The following is a 16,163-nucleotide window of genomic DNA, read 5'->3' on the forward strand; positions in this document are numbered from 1 at the left end:
GTAATGGGAGGAATTAAATGGAAAAGGTTATGAGCATATTAATAAAGAGTTATTGTCACTGATGGAAAGATAATTTTAAAATATTTTCCTGAGAGAAGAGAAGGGGGGTGGTGGGTAGTACAGGTGAGGAATGGCCTTTAGAGAAGACAGACTTGTGTTTAAATCCCAACTCTACAGGTGAACCTGTGCAACTTTAGAAAAGTTGCCTACATTCTCAGATCTTCAATTTTCTGCCTAAATTGAGCGTAGTAACATACATTCATGGCAGGATTGTTAAGATGATTAAATGAGATAGTGAATATGTGTCCTCTGACCTCACAGCACCCCATGACCATTTCACGGGAGATGAGAACATGCTTCCTAAGCAGTTTGCAGAGTTTAAACCTATTCATGGGCGTTCATTCTCAAGATTAGCTTGAAACATTCAGGCGTGTTGATAGGAAAATGTGATCAACAGGTTAGGTGACTTCGTGACACATTTCAAAGAAAGGAATTAAGAACCGAGAGATGTTTACAGGCTTCTTAAATATGATTTGCCTGTAGTGGAGTTACATAGAATTGAGTTGCCATGTATTCAGACCTCTTCCTGAGTAGTCCATTTTAGTCTATTGCCAGGGATTATTTTTGAAACAGTTTATATGTAGTTTGATTGAGAATAGTGAATCAATAATTCTTGACCCATTTACATGCATTACTGTAAAAGTTTCATTTCGTACAAGTGACAGTTTTTTTTAAGTTAATTGACTTGGCTGTACTGAGGTTAGCAAAAAAAGTGCTTTGAATTATCAATAATTCAGCAGGGCAGACATTTCTGTATAATGTAGTGGTTTTATAGAATATCGTGAGATAGTTATCCCTAAAATAAATGGTAGTGAGCATTCATCAGTGTGGTGGTGTTCACTTGAATGTAGCGTGAAGTGATAGCATCTATGGTTTCTATTATTGGGCAGAGTATGGGACATCAGTCTTTCTGGTCATGAACTACTAGCAACCTTTGTCCTTTGTGTTACCTTTAGTTAAAAACGAAAAATGAGAACAAATGCTGGCTGATGGCCATGTCTTTCTTACAGCTAAAATTCATCTGGGAGAGAAAAATGGGATTGCAGGTTTGGATTTGTTTCATTGCATGAATGATATGTGACATTTTGTAAATTATTTATCACTGCAAGGATGGCAGCAATGGCTTGAGCATTGTTATATTAAATGAAAGCAGGAATCCCATTAGTACAAGGACTGTGTTTTAGCTAGAATCTATCAGGGGAATGTTGTCATTTTAAAACCAGATTGTTCTTTTAATTGCTATTTAAAGGAACGAAAGTGTTCCCAAGGTACTGCAGTTGAGCAGTTGCAAGTAATAACTATGGATCCATAATTATGCAGTGCTGATTATCTGGCACTCAAAAAATTGTGGCTGGAGTCAGTGACCAATTTGTTGTAGCTTATCTTTTTTTGTTTTTCTAGTACAAAGTGTTTTATACTCTGTTTTTTAACTGGGGCCTCAAAAAGACATTTGCAGAGCCACCTCAGAAAGTAAAGCCTGTGCATATTAAAAGAGCACATTAAACTGAAAATAAGGTCAAGATAATGAACACCTACATTGTAAGATGAAATTAACAGTCATATTCAACAATTTTGCAAATGCTTGGTCATAAGATGGGTTCTGGTTTTTGATGACAGGTTGTCACACAAACCAATACATTTGTTGGAATCATGACCATTTGAAATATTATCTTTGAGATGAGGGTTGTTTTTTGTTAAACTAGTGTGTTTCTTTCATTTATTCAGTTAGTAAATATATTTTGAGTGCCTACTGTGCATCAGTCAATGTATTAAGCATTTGGGATAGAGTAGCTGAACAAATGATGTTTATTCTGTGGTGATGTATATTTAGAAAGACCTAGCAAAATCTGGTTTTAAATTTACATTAAAAAAATTGTGATTATACTGTTTTCTTGCCTTATATTTTTGATTCATGAGGTTTAAATATAAATACATTATAGTTACACTCAGATTGCTGGCAGACAACATGTGTGAAGGCTTAGAATATGCAGAAAATTTTTGTTTTCATACAGTTTTGGTTGATCAAAATAAATATGACCAGATCTGTAGGCATAGTCAGCTATTCATATGGATGGGAATACTAGCATTGCTGATAGTTGAAAATAACAATTGAAACACAAAATGTATACAGATTTATACATTGTTCAAAGCAATTTTCCTTAGTGAGAGTTAAAAGGTGCGAGGGGGTTAGGCAGATGCTTTGTTATTTCTTTTATTAAAGTGGGAATGTCAAAGACTGAGAGTGTATTTCCTTTATGTGGCATGATGTGGTTTACCTGTGAAGATCTTGGTGCCAGGAAGGCCTTGTTAATGATCTTTTGACCTCTCAAGTGATCCTATAGAATTTTTTTTTAAGTATATTTTATTGATTATGTTGTTAGAGTAGTTCCAATTTCTTTCCCCTTTGCTCCCCTCCACCCAGTACCCCACTTCCCTCCAGCAGTCCCACCCCTCCTTAGTTCATGTCCATGGGTTGTGCATATAAATTCTTTGGCTTCACCCTTTCCTATATTATTCTTAACTTTCCCCTGTCTATTTTGTACCAACCGATTATGCTTCTTAATCCCTGCACCATATCCCCATTTCTACCCCTCCCCCTCCCAGTTGATAACCTTCCAAATGATCCCCATACCTATGATTCTGTTCCTATTCTGGTTTGCTTAGTTGGGTTTTGTTTTTATTTTTTAGATTCAGTTGTTGATAGCTGTGAGTTTGTTGTCATTTTAGTGTTCATAGTTTTGATCTTCTTTTTCTTAACTAAGTCCTTTTGACATTTCATATAATAATGGCTTGGTGATGATGAACTCCTTTTGCTTCGCCTTGTTTGGGAAGCACTTCATCAGTCCTTCTCTTCCAAATGATAGCTTTGCTGGATAGATTAATCCTGGTTGCAGATCCTATAGAATTTTAAAATTCTTGCTTAGTTCTGTTATTATGTCACCTAAAAAATACCAATATTTTATGTCAAATGTTTGATAGATGAATAATTGTTATTTGATAATTTTGATAAAGTTCAGCTAAACAATCTGACCTAAGTAGATGATACTCATAATCTAGAATATTGAACACATAGATAAATTAATTTATTACAGGCACATAGATTATGGGAATGATATGAGATTTCAGATGAATGCTTAATGTTCATTAATGCAAAGTTATATAATATATATAGATTCATCGATTTAACAAAAATTATTTCTGAATCTTATTATCACATTTAAAAACATTATTCAGTTAATAAGTACCTTAGTATCAAATAATTTAAAAGATTTTTTATTAGAAAATATTGACTACCTTATTCAGCTGTTTTCCTTTGCTAAATATGTAACGAGCTTTTGACTTCAGTGTTTTGTTTTTTGTTTTAAAATGGAAATCTAACAATATTTTTTCATTTTAATTGTCGTAGCCTCGTGCTGATCCTATTCCAATATGTAGCTTCTGTTTGGGGACTAAAGAATCAAATCGTGAAAAGAAACCAGAAGAACTCCTTTCTTGTGCAGATTGTGGCAGTAGTGGTAAGTTGGTATTTTTTTGTACTATATGTGTACAATGACTCCCCATTATAGCTACATGCTATTTATCTGTCAAAACTGCATATGTTATTTAAAGCAATATTTGGTAATGGCATACATCTAAAAATTTTTAAAGTGCAGAAAGAGAAAAAAGTATATTTGCACTGACAAAATATATAACATTAATATTTATAATTTCATATCGGCGTTGATAATTCAGTGTGGAGTATTCTACTTTGCAGGCAGATTCTGTGAGGAGAAGTCTAAATTTTCAAGCTGGATACAACTAGAATCACGTGTTTTCTATAATCTGAAGTTTCAATTAAGAGATATTTGAGTTGGAAAATATAGTGTTTCAGGTCATGACACCTACTGGTGAAATATAATATTACATCACAGCTCTGTGTGACTGAATGAAAGGGACAGTCAGTATTCTGGAAACTGCAATGATAGAATCAAGAAATCATCAGGCATGAAAGAAATTCAGATTGCCTAGAATTAGATAGGAAGAATGGTTTGTGTAGAAGGTGATGTTGAAATCAAGAAATGCTGGGTAGGGACACTGGATCTCTGGCAAATCACAGTACCCCCAAAAGCTTTCAAGGTAGCTCTCACTTATGCCTGTTTCTCAACATGACATTTTAAGACCACACCTCCAGTTTTATAATGGAAATTAAAAGTCAAATTGCTTACATTAAAAGAATTTGCCTTACCAAGCCAGACTTTCTTCTTCTTAAGCAGGTGATAGTTGCATAGTTGAGAGGTGTATATGTTTGTATGCTATGTATGTCGTCGTCGGCAGCCGTCCGTCTTGAGAGACGATGGTGTAGCTTCTTAAGAGTCTATCTGCACCACCGAGAATGGTTGTGCAGTCCGACTTGGGAGTGACACAATATCTGTCTCCTCCCGTGTTGAATCGACATCTTGCGATGACGCTGGAGTGTCCTTTCCAGTGAAGCTGAAGCTACAGAGCCTGGGCAGGGTGATATGGAGGGTCTGCTGTCGCCCATGCAGCAGACCCCCCCTCTCTTCGCAGCTGAAGGGTCCAAGGGAAAGACGGAGTCAATACAGCTTGGCTTCAGGTGCGCCGCAGGAGTTGCCGGTGTTGACTACATCGTCAAACCGCCTTAGGGACTCCGGCTCCGGATTTTCTGTCGGGGTTTACTCCCTTAGCCTTTCCCCTGAAGAGGTATGCCGCAAGGCAGCGGAGGTTTTTTGGAGTCAGAGTTTTCCTTCTCTGATGTGCCCTGACTGGAAGATCGAACCAGCGACACTTAGCTCGCAGGCCGACGCTCAATCCACTGAGCCAAACCAGCCAGGGTGACTATGTATGTATGTATATACATATACACATACTTAAATACACACACATATATCAACAGATTGAGTGGCACTTACTGGATTTTTAAATTAATCTCTATGTGTTAATCTTTAAATTTTCCTCCTCCCAGCTTACTGAAACTTTTCCTACCAAAGTACTATTTTAAAATTCATGACCAACTACTATTTTTATAATTAAAGTTATCTTCAAAAACACCACCAAACATGCAAAACATCATAGCATATTCTTTTTGAGGAAATCAGGGTTGTATAGTGGTTTAGAGCAAACTGGAAAGCCAGCAACAGCCCAACTCCTCTACCTTGAGTTAATTCATTAACCGTTTTGAGCCTCAGTTTCTTCATTAGAAAATTAGATAATATTAGCACCTACCTCTTGGATTTTGTGGGAGGTAAATGTGAGGGCACAAGTAAACAGCCTAGCACAGGGTCTACAAAAGCTCTGTTAAGTGTACTGTGAATACCAGCCAATTATTTGGCATGTTTGATATCGTTGTCCTTAATTGTTGCAAGTAGTTTAAAATCTTATCACCATTTTTGACAGCTGTTTGCTGCTTGGGTTTAGGAAATGTCTCACACTGAGGCATGGCAGTGTTGTGTAATGATTCTTCCTCCTCCTAGGAAGGTTTGAGTTGTTGGGCTGTGTGTGGTTCCGCAGCTCTCAGGACCTGACTCGGAGGGAAGAGCCTTGGAAATAAGACATTTCAAACTCTGCTTGAGAAATGCATTCTGACAGTCTTTTTGATAGGCTTTACAGATTCATTAAAATTCTTTTACCCGCCCCTGTTATCATGGATAGTGACAAAAGGGCAGGGAAACATTATCTGTATGTTCAGTTTAATAAATTTCAACCTTAAATCTCCCTCTTTTATCCTAGTGAGGTAGTGCCTCACTCATCAGTTCTGACTCTGTAGTTATCTTTTGGGTTTTCTCACGAGGCTTATTCTGAATGAATTATTCTTTTTTGTTTAACTGCCTGATCAATTAAGTGGTTTTCACTTGTCTAGGGTCTAGCCTTCGTGATTTTTAAGGTGGTACTTTAAAAACACCCTTCACTGTTTTATTTCATGACTATGTTTTTGTCTGGGTGCCTAGACAAGTTAAAGACTCACTTAAATGTGGGAAGAAAAGTTCCCTTTATATATTTCCTTACCTCTGGTGATACACTTACTTGAGTTGATAAGGAATTCGAGATCATTATCTTCTAGATCATAACTTCAAGGCCTCCTTCACAGGGTATAAAGGTGTAATTCTAAACAGGTAGATCTTAGATTTTCTGATGTAATCAATCTCCCTTCGTCTTTCCCAGGTTGAAGACCTGCCAAGGGAGAGGTTTGATCTCCCTTATACTTGGAGGTCACTGAAATTTTTTCCCCCTAAAGCTTCTTACTTTTCTAGGGTGCATAGGTGTAGTGTTATGTTTTCTCTTTTTAAAAATACTCTCTTGTTTTCTTTTTTAACAAATGGAGAAGAATGGACTGAGGATACTGTCCAGAAGGCTTACATAGCTAGAGTCATTTTATAAGTCAGTCTTTCCCCCTCCCATCAAGTAGAAAGAGCCAGAGACTTCGGATCCCGGAGCTGAGGTCTGGGTCATGACAGAAATTCAAGCCCTGGGGTCATCATCTTCCTTTGTTTAGGATAAAGGATGGCTCAGAGTGCTTCTCTGGACTCTGCAATGGGATCCGGCTCTCCTGTTGAGGTTCACTTAATCTTCCCTTGAGTGCTGTGCCAGTCTGGATTTAGCTACGGTAGTCAAAAAAACCATTGTTCCTAATTCGGGGAGATGCATTGTAGACATTTACTTCATCTGGTAGATCAGATGAGTGGACTTTGTTATTTGCTAGTCTTTAAATAGAAGGATCAAAATAAAATATTGTTCTTCTTAGAAAGCTTGGGGGGAATCTTGTAGTTATAATGCTCTGTTGTGACCCCTTGATTATTATAGGAAAAAAAGAATCAAGTTGGCTTGCATGGTTCAGTAGTGCCCTTTAATAATGGTGGGAGCCCTGTTGTCATGGTGCAGTCCAGTTTCTCAAGTGGGAGTTACAGATTGGTTTGTACCCCTAGTTGGTCTTATGGAAGTGGCCACGGTCTTACACTCAGCAATCCATTGGTTGTAGGATTGAATTGAGACCATTTGTAATGATCAAAGAAATCCCTACTATAAGATGTTTATGTGAAAAAAATACCCATAGCAGTATAAAACCAAGAAAAGGAAATAAAGATGGCAGCCCATAAGGAGGATTATTCTTAAATGTGTTTCCCATATGTGCCTGTTGGTTTTTAGCCGCCTCTGTCTGAAGTACCATTTGTATGATGTCACATTTAGACTCTGCTTAGATTTCATAGACACGAGTGATAAATGGTTCCTTCTGCTTACATCATAAAGACAATTAGAAAATTTTTTTTTATTTTTAAGATGGCTCAGTGCCACAAATGGGCAGTGTTTTTTTTCTTTTTCTTCTGAAAGTTCTTTTGAAAAAAATGATTCAAGTTTACAGATAATAAAGTATAAGGTGAGGTGCGTAGTGCAAGGAGCCCCAAATGTGGTGTTCCAGTTCTCTTCTGCTTGCCAGCTGTGTAACTGTGGTTTTCCATGTCTGTAAAATGTAGAGGGTGACATCTGTGCCCTGTATCCAGAAGGCTTTTGTGAGGATTCAGTGAGATAATGATATGAAGATTATCAGTAACTATAAAATATTCCATAAACATGAAGGATTATTCTAACCATTGATATGAATGTGTGAATCATCAAATAGTCTTCAGGTCTGTGGAAATATTGGGACTAGAAAGTTATTTTACTTGACTTTCATGGATCAGCCTACTTTGAAATTAACACTGTTATATTCTCTTTGCCTCATTAAGATCAAATTATCTTTAATTAGCTTCACATAAGTATTAGATATTATACCAAATGAAATTTTGTGTCTGCTGCTCAGATTGCTGGGTAGTTAAATCTTACTTACAGATGAGTTGTGTACATGTGTGTTTTCTAATTAGCAAATCTAAGATAAGTGTACAGTTCAAAATTACAACATCGTTCTAAGTGGAAGCTCATTGAAACTAGAGACAAAAAAAGGCTACTGTGATGTAGCTAGGAAAGGAAGAAAACTGACCTTAGCATATTAAAGGGGTTGAATATCAGTCCACCCTCAGGACACCTGAAATCTCTCCTGGCTTTGTTGCCTCCATGTCGCAAAATCTAAAAGTCACTCTTTAGTCTTTGTCAAACTCAAATGGACATCTTTCAGTCCACACCAAATAATTATCTCAACCATGTTTGACCTGTTGAGAGTATTTTTCCTTGAAGTGTTTTCTTTCTTTGGCTTCTGTGATATCATATTCTCTGTGTTCTCCCTCTACCAATTTCTTCCACATTTTTCTTAACTCCTTGGCATTTCTCCATCCCCTAAATGTTTCTGTAGACTTCTGACTTTGGCCCTGTGTTTTTTACTTTGCTTCATAGCTTCTCCTCAGCTACAGACCCTTAGAAGTAAATGCTTCCAGAACTTCTCCATTTGGACACCCTATAGGCTCCTCAAAGTTAATGTCCAAACAGCTTATTAGCCTTGCATTGCTCCTTCCACCCAAAAGCGACAAGTACAACCACATGAACAGAAATCTCAGCAAACATACAACATTTTGCTTCTCCTCAGGGATTTACCATTTTAGCCAATGGCATGCCACAAGTTACTGCCTCAGTTCCACAGCTGGAAATTTGGTGCCATGCTTTTTTATTCACTCACACCAAAAATCCATTGATCTTTGTGTACTAATATGTATCCTACATCCTCAATATATCCACCACTCCCATCAAATCAACTCAGATCTGCTATTATAATAACCTAAATCTGCAGCCTAAGTTACTTTTTAAAATTGTAAATCTAATCACAGAATTTTTAAGTGACTACCAATTACCCTTAGGGGAAAAAACCCAAATTTTTAAATATAGCCTCCAAAACCTGTCTGGATTGGGCTCTTAAATGTATTCCACATTACTGTCACTTTCATATTATGTACACTAGTTGTATGAACGTCTTTTCTCTCCTTGAAGGTAACATGTTCTCTTATCCCTCTGCACATGCCAGCTTCTCCCACCCTGCCCCACCTCTGGTTCCATATGATCTCACTCAGCCTTTGGGTCTTCTTTAGGAAGGCCTTCATCTGACCTCCTGCAGGATTCTTCCATGTCTTTGAGCCATCCCATTGTCATGTGTTAATTCTAACCCTTGTTTAATGCTTGCGTGTCTTTTCTGCTAGAGTATATGATCTGAAATATCTGTTCTTTTTTTTTACCTTGTCTCAAATGGACTGGTGGTTGGTCAGATAACTAGTTCAAGGGACCCAGTGTTTTGAGTTTTTGTTAGTTTTCTATTGCTGCTATAGCAAATTCCCACAGACTTATTGACAGAATTCAGTTCCTTGTGTTTGTAAGACTGAGATTCCCATTTTTTTTTTTTTTTTTTTTTTTTTTTTGCTGGCTGTGGGGTAAATGGCATTTCCTGCTCCTAGAGGCCACCCATATTCCTTCCCCCTGCCCCCACCCCTCTTCTCCCATCTTCAAAGCTGTCAAAGTTTGGTGGAGTCCTTCTCTTGCTTTGAATCTCTCCTCCTCTTTCTTTCATCTCATTTTATTAACCCATCTGAAAAAGATCCTCTGCTTTTAAGTATTCATGATTAGATTGCCCCTAACCAGATAATCCAGGATCATCTCCCTGTCTCAAGGCCTGTACCCTTAGTCCCATCTGCAAAGTCCCTCTTGCCACATCAGGTGATGTATTTACAAGTTACCAGGATTATGGCATAGACATCATTGGGGGCCATTATTCTGTCTGCCACAGAGCCCATGTTTTTCCCTCCCACAGTACTTCCTCCAAAAATTGTTTCCACTGGTTTGTGGTCTCACTGGTACTTATTTAATTTTAAGCAGTATTCCTTTGGTTTTGCTAGATAAAACTATTACAAGCTACTAGTGCTTAATATATGTTTGTAATAAGAATGAATGACTGAATGAATATATATATTATTATCCCAAATCTGATAAATTGCAAATCACAACAGTAAACCAAACTCCAGAAAGACAAACCACCATGAATTTTGTCAGCAGAGAGAACCTGAATTTTAAAGGAAATTATTGAGAGGAATGACTAAATGGGAGATAGGGAATTACATTATCAATCACATTGTTGTGCTTTATCTAATTACTATAGATTGTGTCTTAGTATATCAAGGCTCAGTGACAGTTCTTTGTGTTATTTTTAAGTTGGCCATGAGAAAATAAAATAGAAATATTTCTTCGTCCCTCAGCATCCCTTACAGAACCGTAGAAATTTAGAGCTGGCAGGGATCTATGGCCAATTTTCTTGAACTAAAATAAAGGTAAGATTGTTGCCTAAAGCAAAGGTAGGCTGAAGATTTCAGAATTTGATAGTGTAGCTTAAATGGTACTGGTTGAGATATAATATTGCTTGAAGTGAGTGAAAGTAATAAGAGGAAGAATATTCTATACTCTTGATTGAAAGTGACCGAAATCCATTAATTTTTAAAATATATAATTATCAGAAGTGTTTTTTATAGGATATCTGTGAGAATAGTAAGCTATAAAGTCATGTGAATTACCTTAGTTGCTGATTATTAAGCTACAAAGTACAAAAGCAAATTTTAATGTGGAGAAAAATTTAGTGCATGAAATTGAGGTCATATGTGCTAGTGATGTATGACTTACAGGAAGTAATAAAAAGGGGAAAAAGAGAAGTAAATGCTATACTTTTAAGCTGATGGGACCCATTTTAAGGTTGGAATTTAAATTGCTGTTCTTTAAAACTTGAGTTTTTACCCCCCTCACTATATAAGGGGGGAGAAAACCTTGATCAAAGTAGGCCTCTTCCCTCGTCCTTCAGAGTATACTTCTTAAAGTCGACAAGCAAGTTGTCTTTGTTTGCTGTTCCTGAAGAGAAAGAGGTGATTGATACCATTTTTATATATTTAAACTTTCCCCCCACGTTTATTTGAATGAGAGAAGCCCTTGTAAAAGAACTGTGTCATAGGTTAAATGCATCTGCCTGGGTGTCTCTCCTGCCTGAGGTCGTACTCCTATGACAACATTTTATTTGCTCAACATCTTAAATACAGATGTTTAGATTAAAAAAAAAAAAAAAAAAAAACCTCAGGAATAGGGTACTTTTATTAACGGTATTGATGATTGATTTTGAATGTCTTTACTTCAAAAAGCCAAATCTCCTGGTGGGTGGAATTTTATGAAGCACCTGTTAAGCTTTAGGGAGGAGGACCTTTTGGCAGGAACCCAAAAAATATATTTAAACTATAAGCCTGCCAAAGTCAGGAAATTATAAAACAGTTTTGAAATTGCAGAATCTGCCTTTTTTTTTTTTTCATTCTATTTTTTATTACCCATCAAGTTTTTTTTGCAGCTTGGTTATAAGTTCTTTCACATGGGATTTACTAATGTACTTACTATTTTAAGACCAGATTTAGAAAAATAAAATCAAGTTTGGAGATGGCAGGTTTATATGATAAAAGACCATCAGATTTTAAATTGAATTGCCTTCTCAAGACTATAGGCTCACACCTCCCAAACCTTTTGGAGGAATTTATGATTTATTATTGAGTGTAACCTGGCTGGTTTCCTTGAATGGTGCTGCCCTTTGGGATCTTGGGTTTTCCCCTGTGGAGGGAGAGCTGCTAGATGAAAAGTGTGCCCAGAAGAGTGTGGAAAAGCTGAACACTCATAAATATGGGGGAAACCTGCTGAGGGTACGCTTCTTGGCTATTCAGTTTGACCTGGATCTTTCAACATCTTAACTTTCAAATTCAAATTTACTGTTTCTATTTCTACATATATAATTTAAATTGAGAGACTCAACAGTATCTTCTTTGTATATTCTAGAAATGGGAAATTCTTTGTATACTATTGGAATTTTTTTTTTTTTTGCATTTGTAGTTGTATTATGTTAAGCAGCCCCAATTTTTTATTTAAAAAAACTCTTGTTTTTAAGTTTTGTGATTTCATCACACACAGAGAGCAGGAATTGTTTGAACTTGGGTATACTCCCCTCACAGTCTGGCAAACCAGAAATTGCTGGATAAATGGTGGCTGATGATGATTTTGAGGGCAAGAGATTTACCAAAAGGTACAGGAGTGAGAACACAATCTGAGCACCTGTTACCTTCAAGTTCTCCAAGACTTGTGATTGGAAATTGGTGTAAATCTTCCCAGTTTCTCTTAGGGAACAGATTTTTTATAGTCACTGTTACATAAAGAAAAAGGCAGAAAGGAAAGTATAATTTGGATTCTCTTACCTTTTTGTATTTTCAGGTCTTAAGGTTTTGGGCTGGTATTATCACCATCTATTAAATATTAGGGAATGAGAGATTAAAAATATCTAAGGCACCATCCCCATCAAGCAATTTGCTTTTCATTCTTATAGGACACCCATCCTGTTTGAAATTTTGTCCTGAACTAACAACAAATGTAAAGGCCTTAAGGTGGCAGTGCATCGAATGCAAGACGTGCAGTGCATGTAGAATCCAAGGCAAAAATGCAGTAAGTACCACTTTCCATAGCCCATCTCCAGGTAAATTGTTATTTTTCAGTGTTTTGGTTTTCATTTTCTGTAGACTGTTGCTATATTCTTTTGACCTTTTAAATACACAGATGTCAAATTTCAACATTGATCATAGTGTTCCTTTGCTGTATTTTATTACTGCTAATTGGATGACGTAAGAATTTGTGGCCTTTTACAGTTGATTTCAGTCTTAATTAGTCTCTAATATGTTACATTACAGGATAATATGCTTTTTTGTGACTCCTGTGATAGAGGATTCCATATGGAGTGCTGTGACCCCCCACTTTCCAGAATGCCAAAAGGTGAATTTTTAAACCATATTTAAAATGTGTTTTATTACATACTTTGTAGCCTTGTCCTGCTGGCTGACAGCTCAGAGGTATATGCTGTTTCCTTAAGTATATTTTCATCTCTCCCACACCTTCCTTATACTTATGGATTCAGCATTACGTTATGGCCAGTGGAGTGTAAAAGCATTTAGTTTGAGGGTAACATATATAATAAAGACTCTAATTCAGATACAGGGATAAAAAGGCCATTCCTCTCCTGAAACTATTTCTTTATTAGAGTAAGTTTAGATTAGGTAGGTCAAAAGTTTCAAAAAATTCTCTATGTCATTTAATACTGTGTTCAGAGGTGAAAAATTACCTATTTTCGATGATGGAACAGGAGCCATCACCATTTTCTTGACCATTAGTTGATATTTTGAACATGAGCATCTGAATTGTCTTTTATGGATATAGCCATATGGGATAAGTTGTTTTTTCTTTTTGTCTCTATTGTGTAAGTAAGCTTAGCTCAGTCTTTTCCTCATTTTGTTTTATATATATATATATATTTTTAAAATTTTATTTATTTTTAGAGAGAAGGGAAGGGAGGAAGGAAGAGAGGGAGAGAAGCACCGATGTGTGGTTGCCTCTCGCATGCACCTCCACCAGGGACCTGGCCCACAACCCAAGCATGTGCCCTGACCAGGAATTAAACTGGCGACCTTTTGTTCTGTGGAACGACACCCAACAGACTGCCACGTCAGTCAGGGCTCGTTTTGTAATATATTAAACATTAAAAATAACTTTGCCTTCTTATTACAAAATTTGTACATTTTCATTGTGAAAGATTTAGAAAACACAGATTGACAAAAAGTAATAAAAAGAACAATCAATTAGACATTCCTTCTCTGCCCCCACATACCCTTTTAAAAGGAAATAAAACATTCTCTATATGTTTTTGTAATGTTATGTTTTTCCCCCCTTTCTTAACAGTAGATTCTAGCATTTCCACATCATTAAATGTTCTCCTAAGCATAGTTTTTAATGAGTGTGTAGAACTCCATCGTATATAGAGTGGGGGTGTCACAAACCTGGTGACTGTGGGCCACAGATATGCTTTGTTGGCTAGATATAAATATATATAAATATTTAAGACTTCTCTAAGTGCATCACAGAGGAGCTGGTACAGTAATTTTTAATTTTTTAATTTGAATTCTTTAGGTAAATATGCATGTTCCAATTTGCCCCAATCTCGCTATTCTTTGTTGTGTTACCTTTCAGCTTGCTTTAGTCACATGTATGAATACCTGGGTGGTTCCTGAACATATCTGATTTTACAAACACATATAAAAAAAAACATAACTTACTTAACCAATCCTCTATGGTGGACATTACAAATGTTTTCAATTTTTCTATCCACAATCATTGCCATAAGATAAATTCCTAGGGGAGGAATTGCTGGATCAAAGGCTATGTACATGAAAGGTTGTATCAGTTTTCAGACCGACCACCAGTGTATGAGAATACCTGTTTCTGTATTATGACCAACACTCACCATTACTTTATTATATTGAGTCCAAGACACACTTTAAAAAAAAACATTTTTAACATCTTTGAAATCGGATGGATCTTTTAGACAGCAGCATCTTAAATTCAGTGAAATACAGTGTTCTTATTGAATATTTTACATTTTTACCAATTTGATAATAGAAAAAGAAATGTCTGGTAATTTTTTTCTTTAAGTAGTTAGAATGAACATTGTTTTTTGTGTTTGGTTATTGGCTGTTTGTATCTTATCTTTGCAAAGTGCTTGTTTTACTCATCATTTTTCTATTGGAGTTTTCACTTTTTTTCTTTTTTCTTTTTCAGAAGCTGTTATAGTTTTATGCAGTTAAATTCATGATCTTTTTCTTTATGGCTTCAGTCTTAAATGTCAGTAATGCTTAGATTATAGAGATATCCATGTGTTTTTCCTGGTACTTGTAACATTTAATTTTGTCAAGTTAAAATACTTACTTTCCTAGAATTTTTTTTTTTTTTTTGTAAAAGATGGGAAATAATTCTTTTCCTACCATATAGATAGTTCTTTGTTCCATTACCAATTACTGAATCATTTTATCCATTTGCCACTGGTTTGAAATAAAACCTCTTTGATATGCCGACTTTTTCTATAGGCTTCAGTGTTCTGGTCTTTTAGTTCTTATCTGTTGACCTATTTCCCTATGCCAGATGTATAGGTTTAATTATTGTAACTCCATACCACGTAAATTTTTTAAGTTTTAATTTAAAGATTTTATTTTATACTGATAGTTTTTTTATTGTGGAAAATTTCCAGGAAGAGATAATAAAATAAATTTTTTTTCCAGATGTTCCAAGAACTGATTAAGTTGAAAATGTCTTCCGTAAATCAAAAGATATATAGTATCTGACAGGATCAGGTTTTAATGTGTGTTTATGTAGTGGAAGGTGGCTTTGTGACATGTTGGGAAAGCCTTATGGAAAGGCTCTGTCTGAGGCAGGGCTGCCCTCTGCTCTCACCACCTTGACGGGGAAATTGACCTTTAATGATGGCTTCCTGAAGAGACTGACAGAAGGGAATGATCCACCTTTTGGAATTACCTTCTGTATACAGGCATCCTTGGGCAGCTTTTACAACTACAGTTTATATTTAATATCTCTCCTAAAATCAAACATTAAAATATTTTTTCATATATGTATTAATTCAGGGATGTGGATTTGCCAAGTCTGCAGACCAAAGAAAAAGGGAAGAAAACTACTTCATGAGAAAGCTGCACAAATAAAACGACGATATGCAAAACCCATTGGACGACCGAAAAATAAATTAAAGCAACGATTGTTGTAGGTTGAGATCTTATCAAAAAGAATACTTTATGTTATGCTTTAAACCATAGGTGATTGTAACCCTTTTATGTTCCATTAACTTTTTACCATCATTTTTACAATGGATGGGGAATATTTATCCTTTTATGTTTATAAGCTGTGGAAACTTTTTTGAAAATAACGTTTTTAATTACAATTGGCATTTTGGGGTCTTCTGTTGACAATGTCTGTGATACGAAGTGGCATTTTCAAGCAGCAGGATGGAAGCAGAATGTAAGAACTTAAAACCATCATTCAGCCTACTTTGTTACTGGCTGAGCATTAGAAGAGCTTAAATATATAAGTATTTATATGGGAGTTTTAAAAGGAGAGAGGGATTTGTCTGTAGTGACTCTCTTTTGTTGCTCCAGGTAACATGTTAGAAAAATACTTCTTTTTTCTGGTGCTCATTTAGTATTATAACTTTTAAAGATCCCTTTTATTAAATATGACCTTCTGAGAAGCCGGCAGATGACTGTCTTCATGTTTGCTTACAGAGAGTTAGGACCATTTGG

At 36.0% G+C, this 16,163-nt stretch overlaps 1 protein-coding gene across 5 annotated transcripts in view; it reads left to right on the forward strand.

Annotated features, from left to right (window-relative positions):
- Window positions 1-16,163, forward strand: part of KAT6B (lysine acetyltransferase 6B) — a 181,465-nt gene that overhangs the window by 111,023 nt on the left and 54,279 nt on the right. For all 5 annotated transcript variants that reach the window (XM_090278246.1, XM_090278247.1, XM_090278248.1 and 2 more), the window contains exons 3-6: window positions 3,467-3,575; window positions 12,362-12,477; window positions 12,720-12,801; window positions 15,495-15,627. In XM_090278246.1, coding sequence (XP_090134372.1) covers window positions 3,467-3,575; window positions 12,362-12,477; window positions 12,720-12,801; window positions 15,495-15,627 — 440 coding nt within the window. The remainder of the gene's footprint in view (window positions 1-3,466; window positions 3,576-12,361; window positions 12,478-12,719; window positions 12,802-15,494; window positions 15,628-16,163) is intronic.

The sequence above is a fragment of the Furipterus horrens genome, unplaced genomic scaffold, assembly GCF_987537825.1.
Source record: "Furipterus horrens unplaced genomic scaffold, mFurHor1.1.pri manual_scaffold_5, whole genome shotgun sequence".
NCBI lineage: Eukaryota > Metazoa > Chordata > Mammalia > Chiroptera > Furipteridae > Furipterus > Furipterus horrens.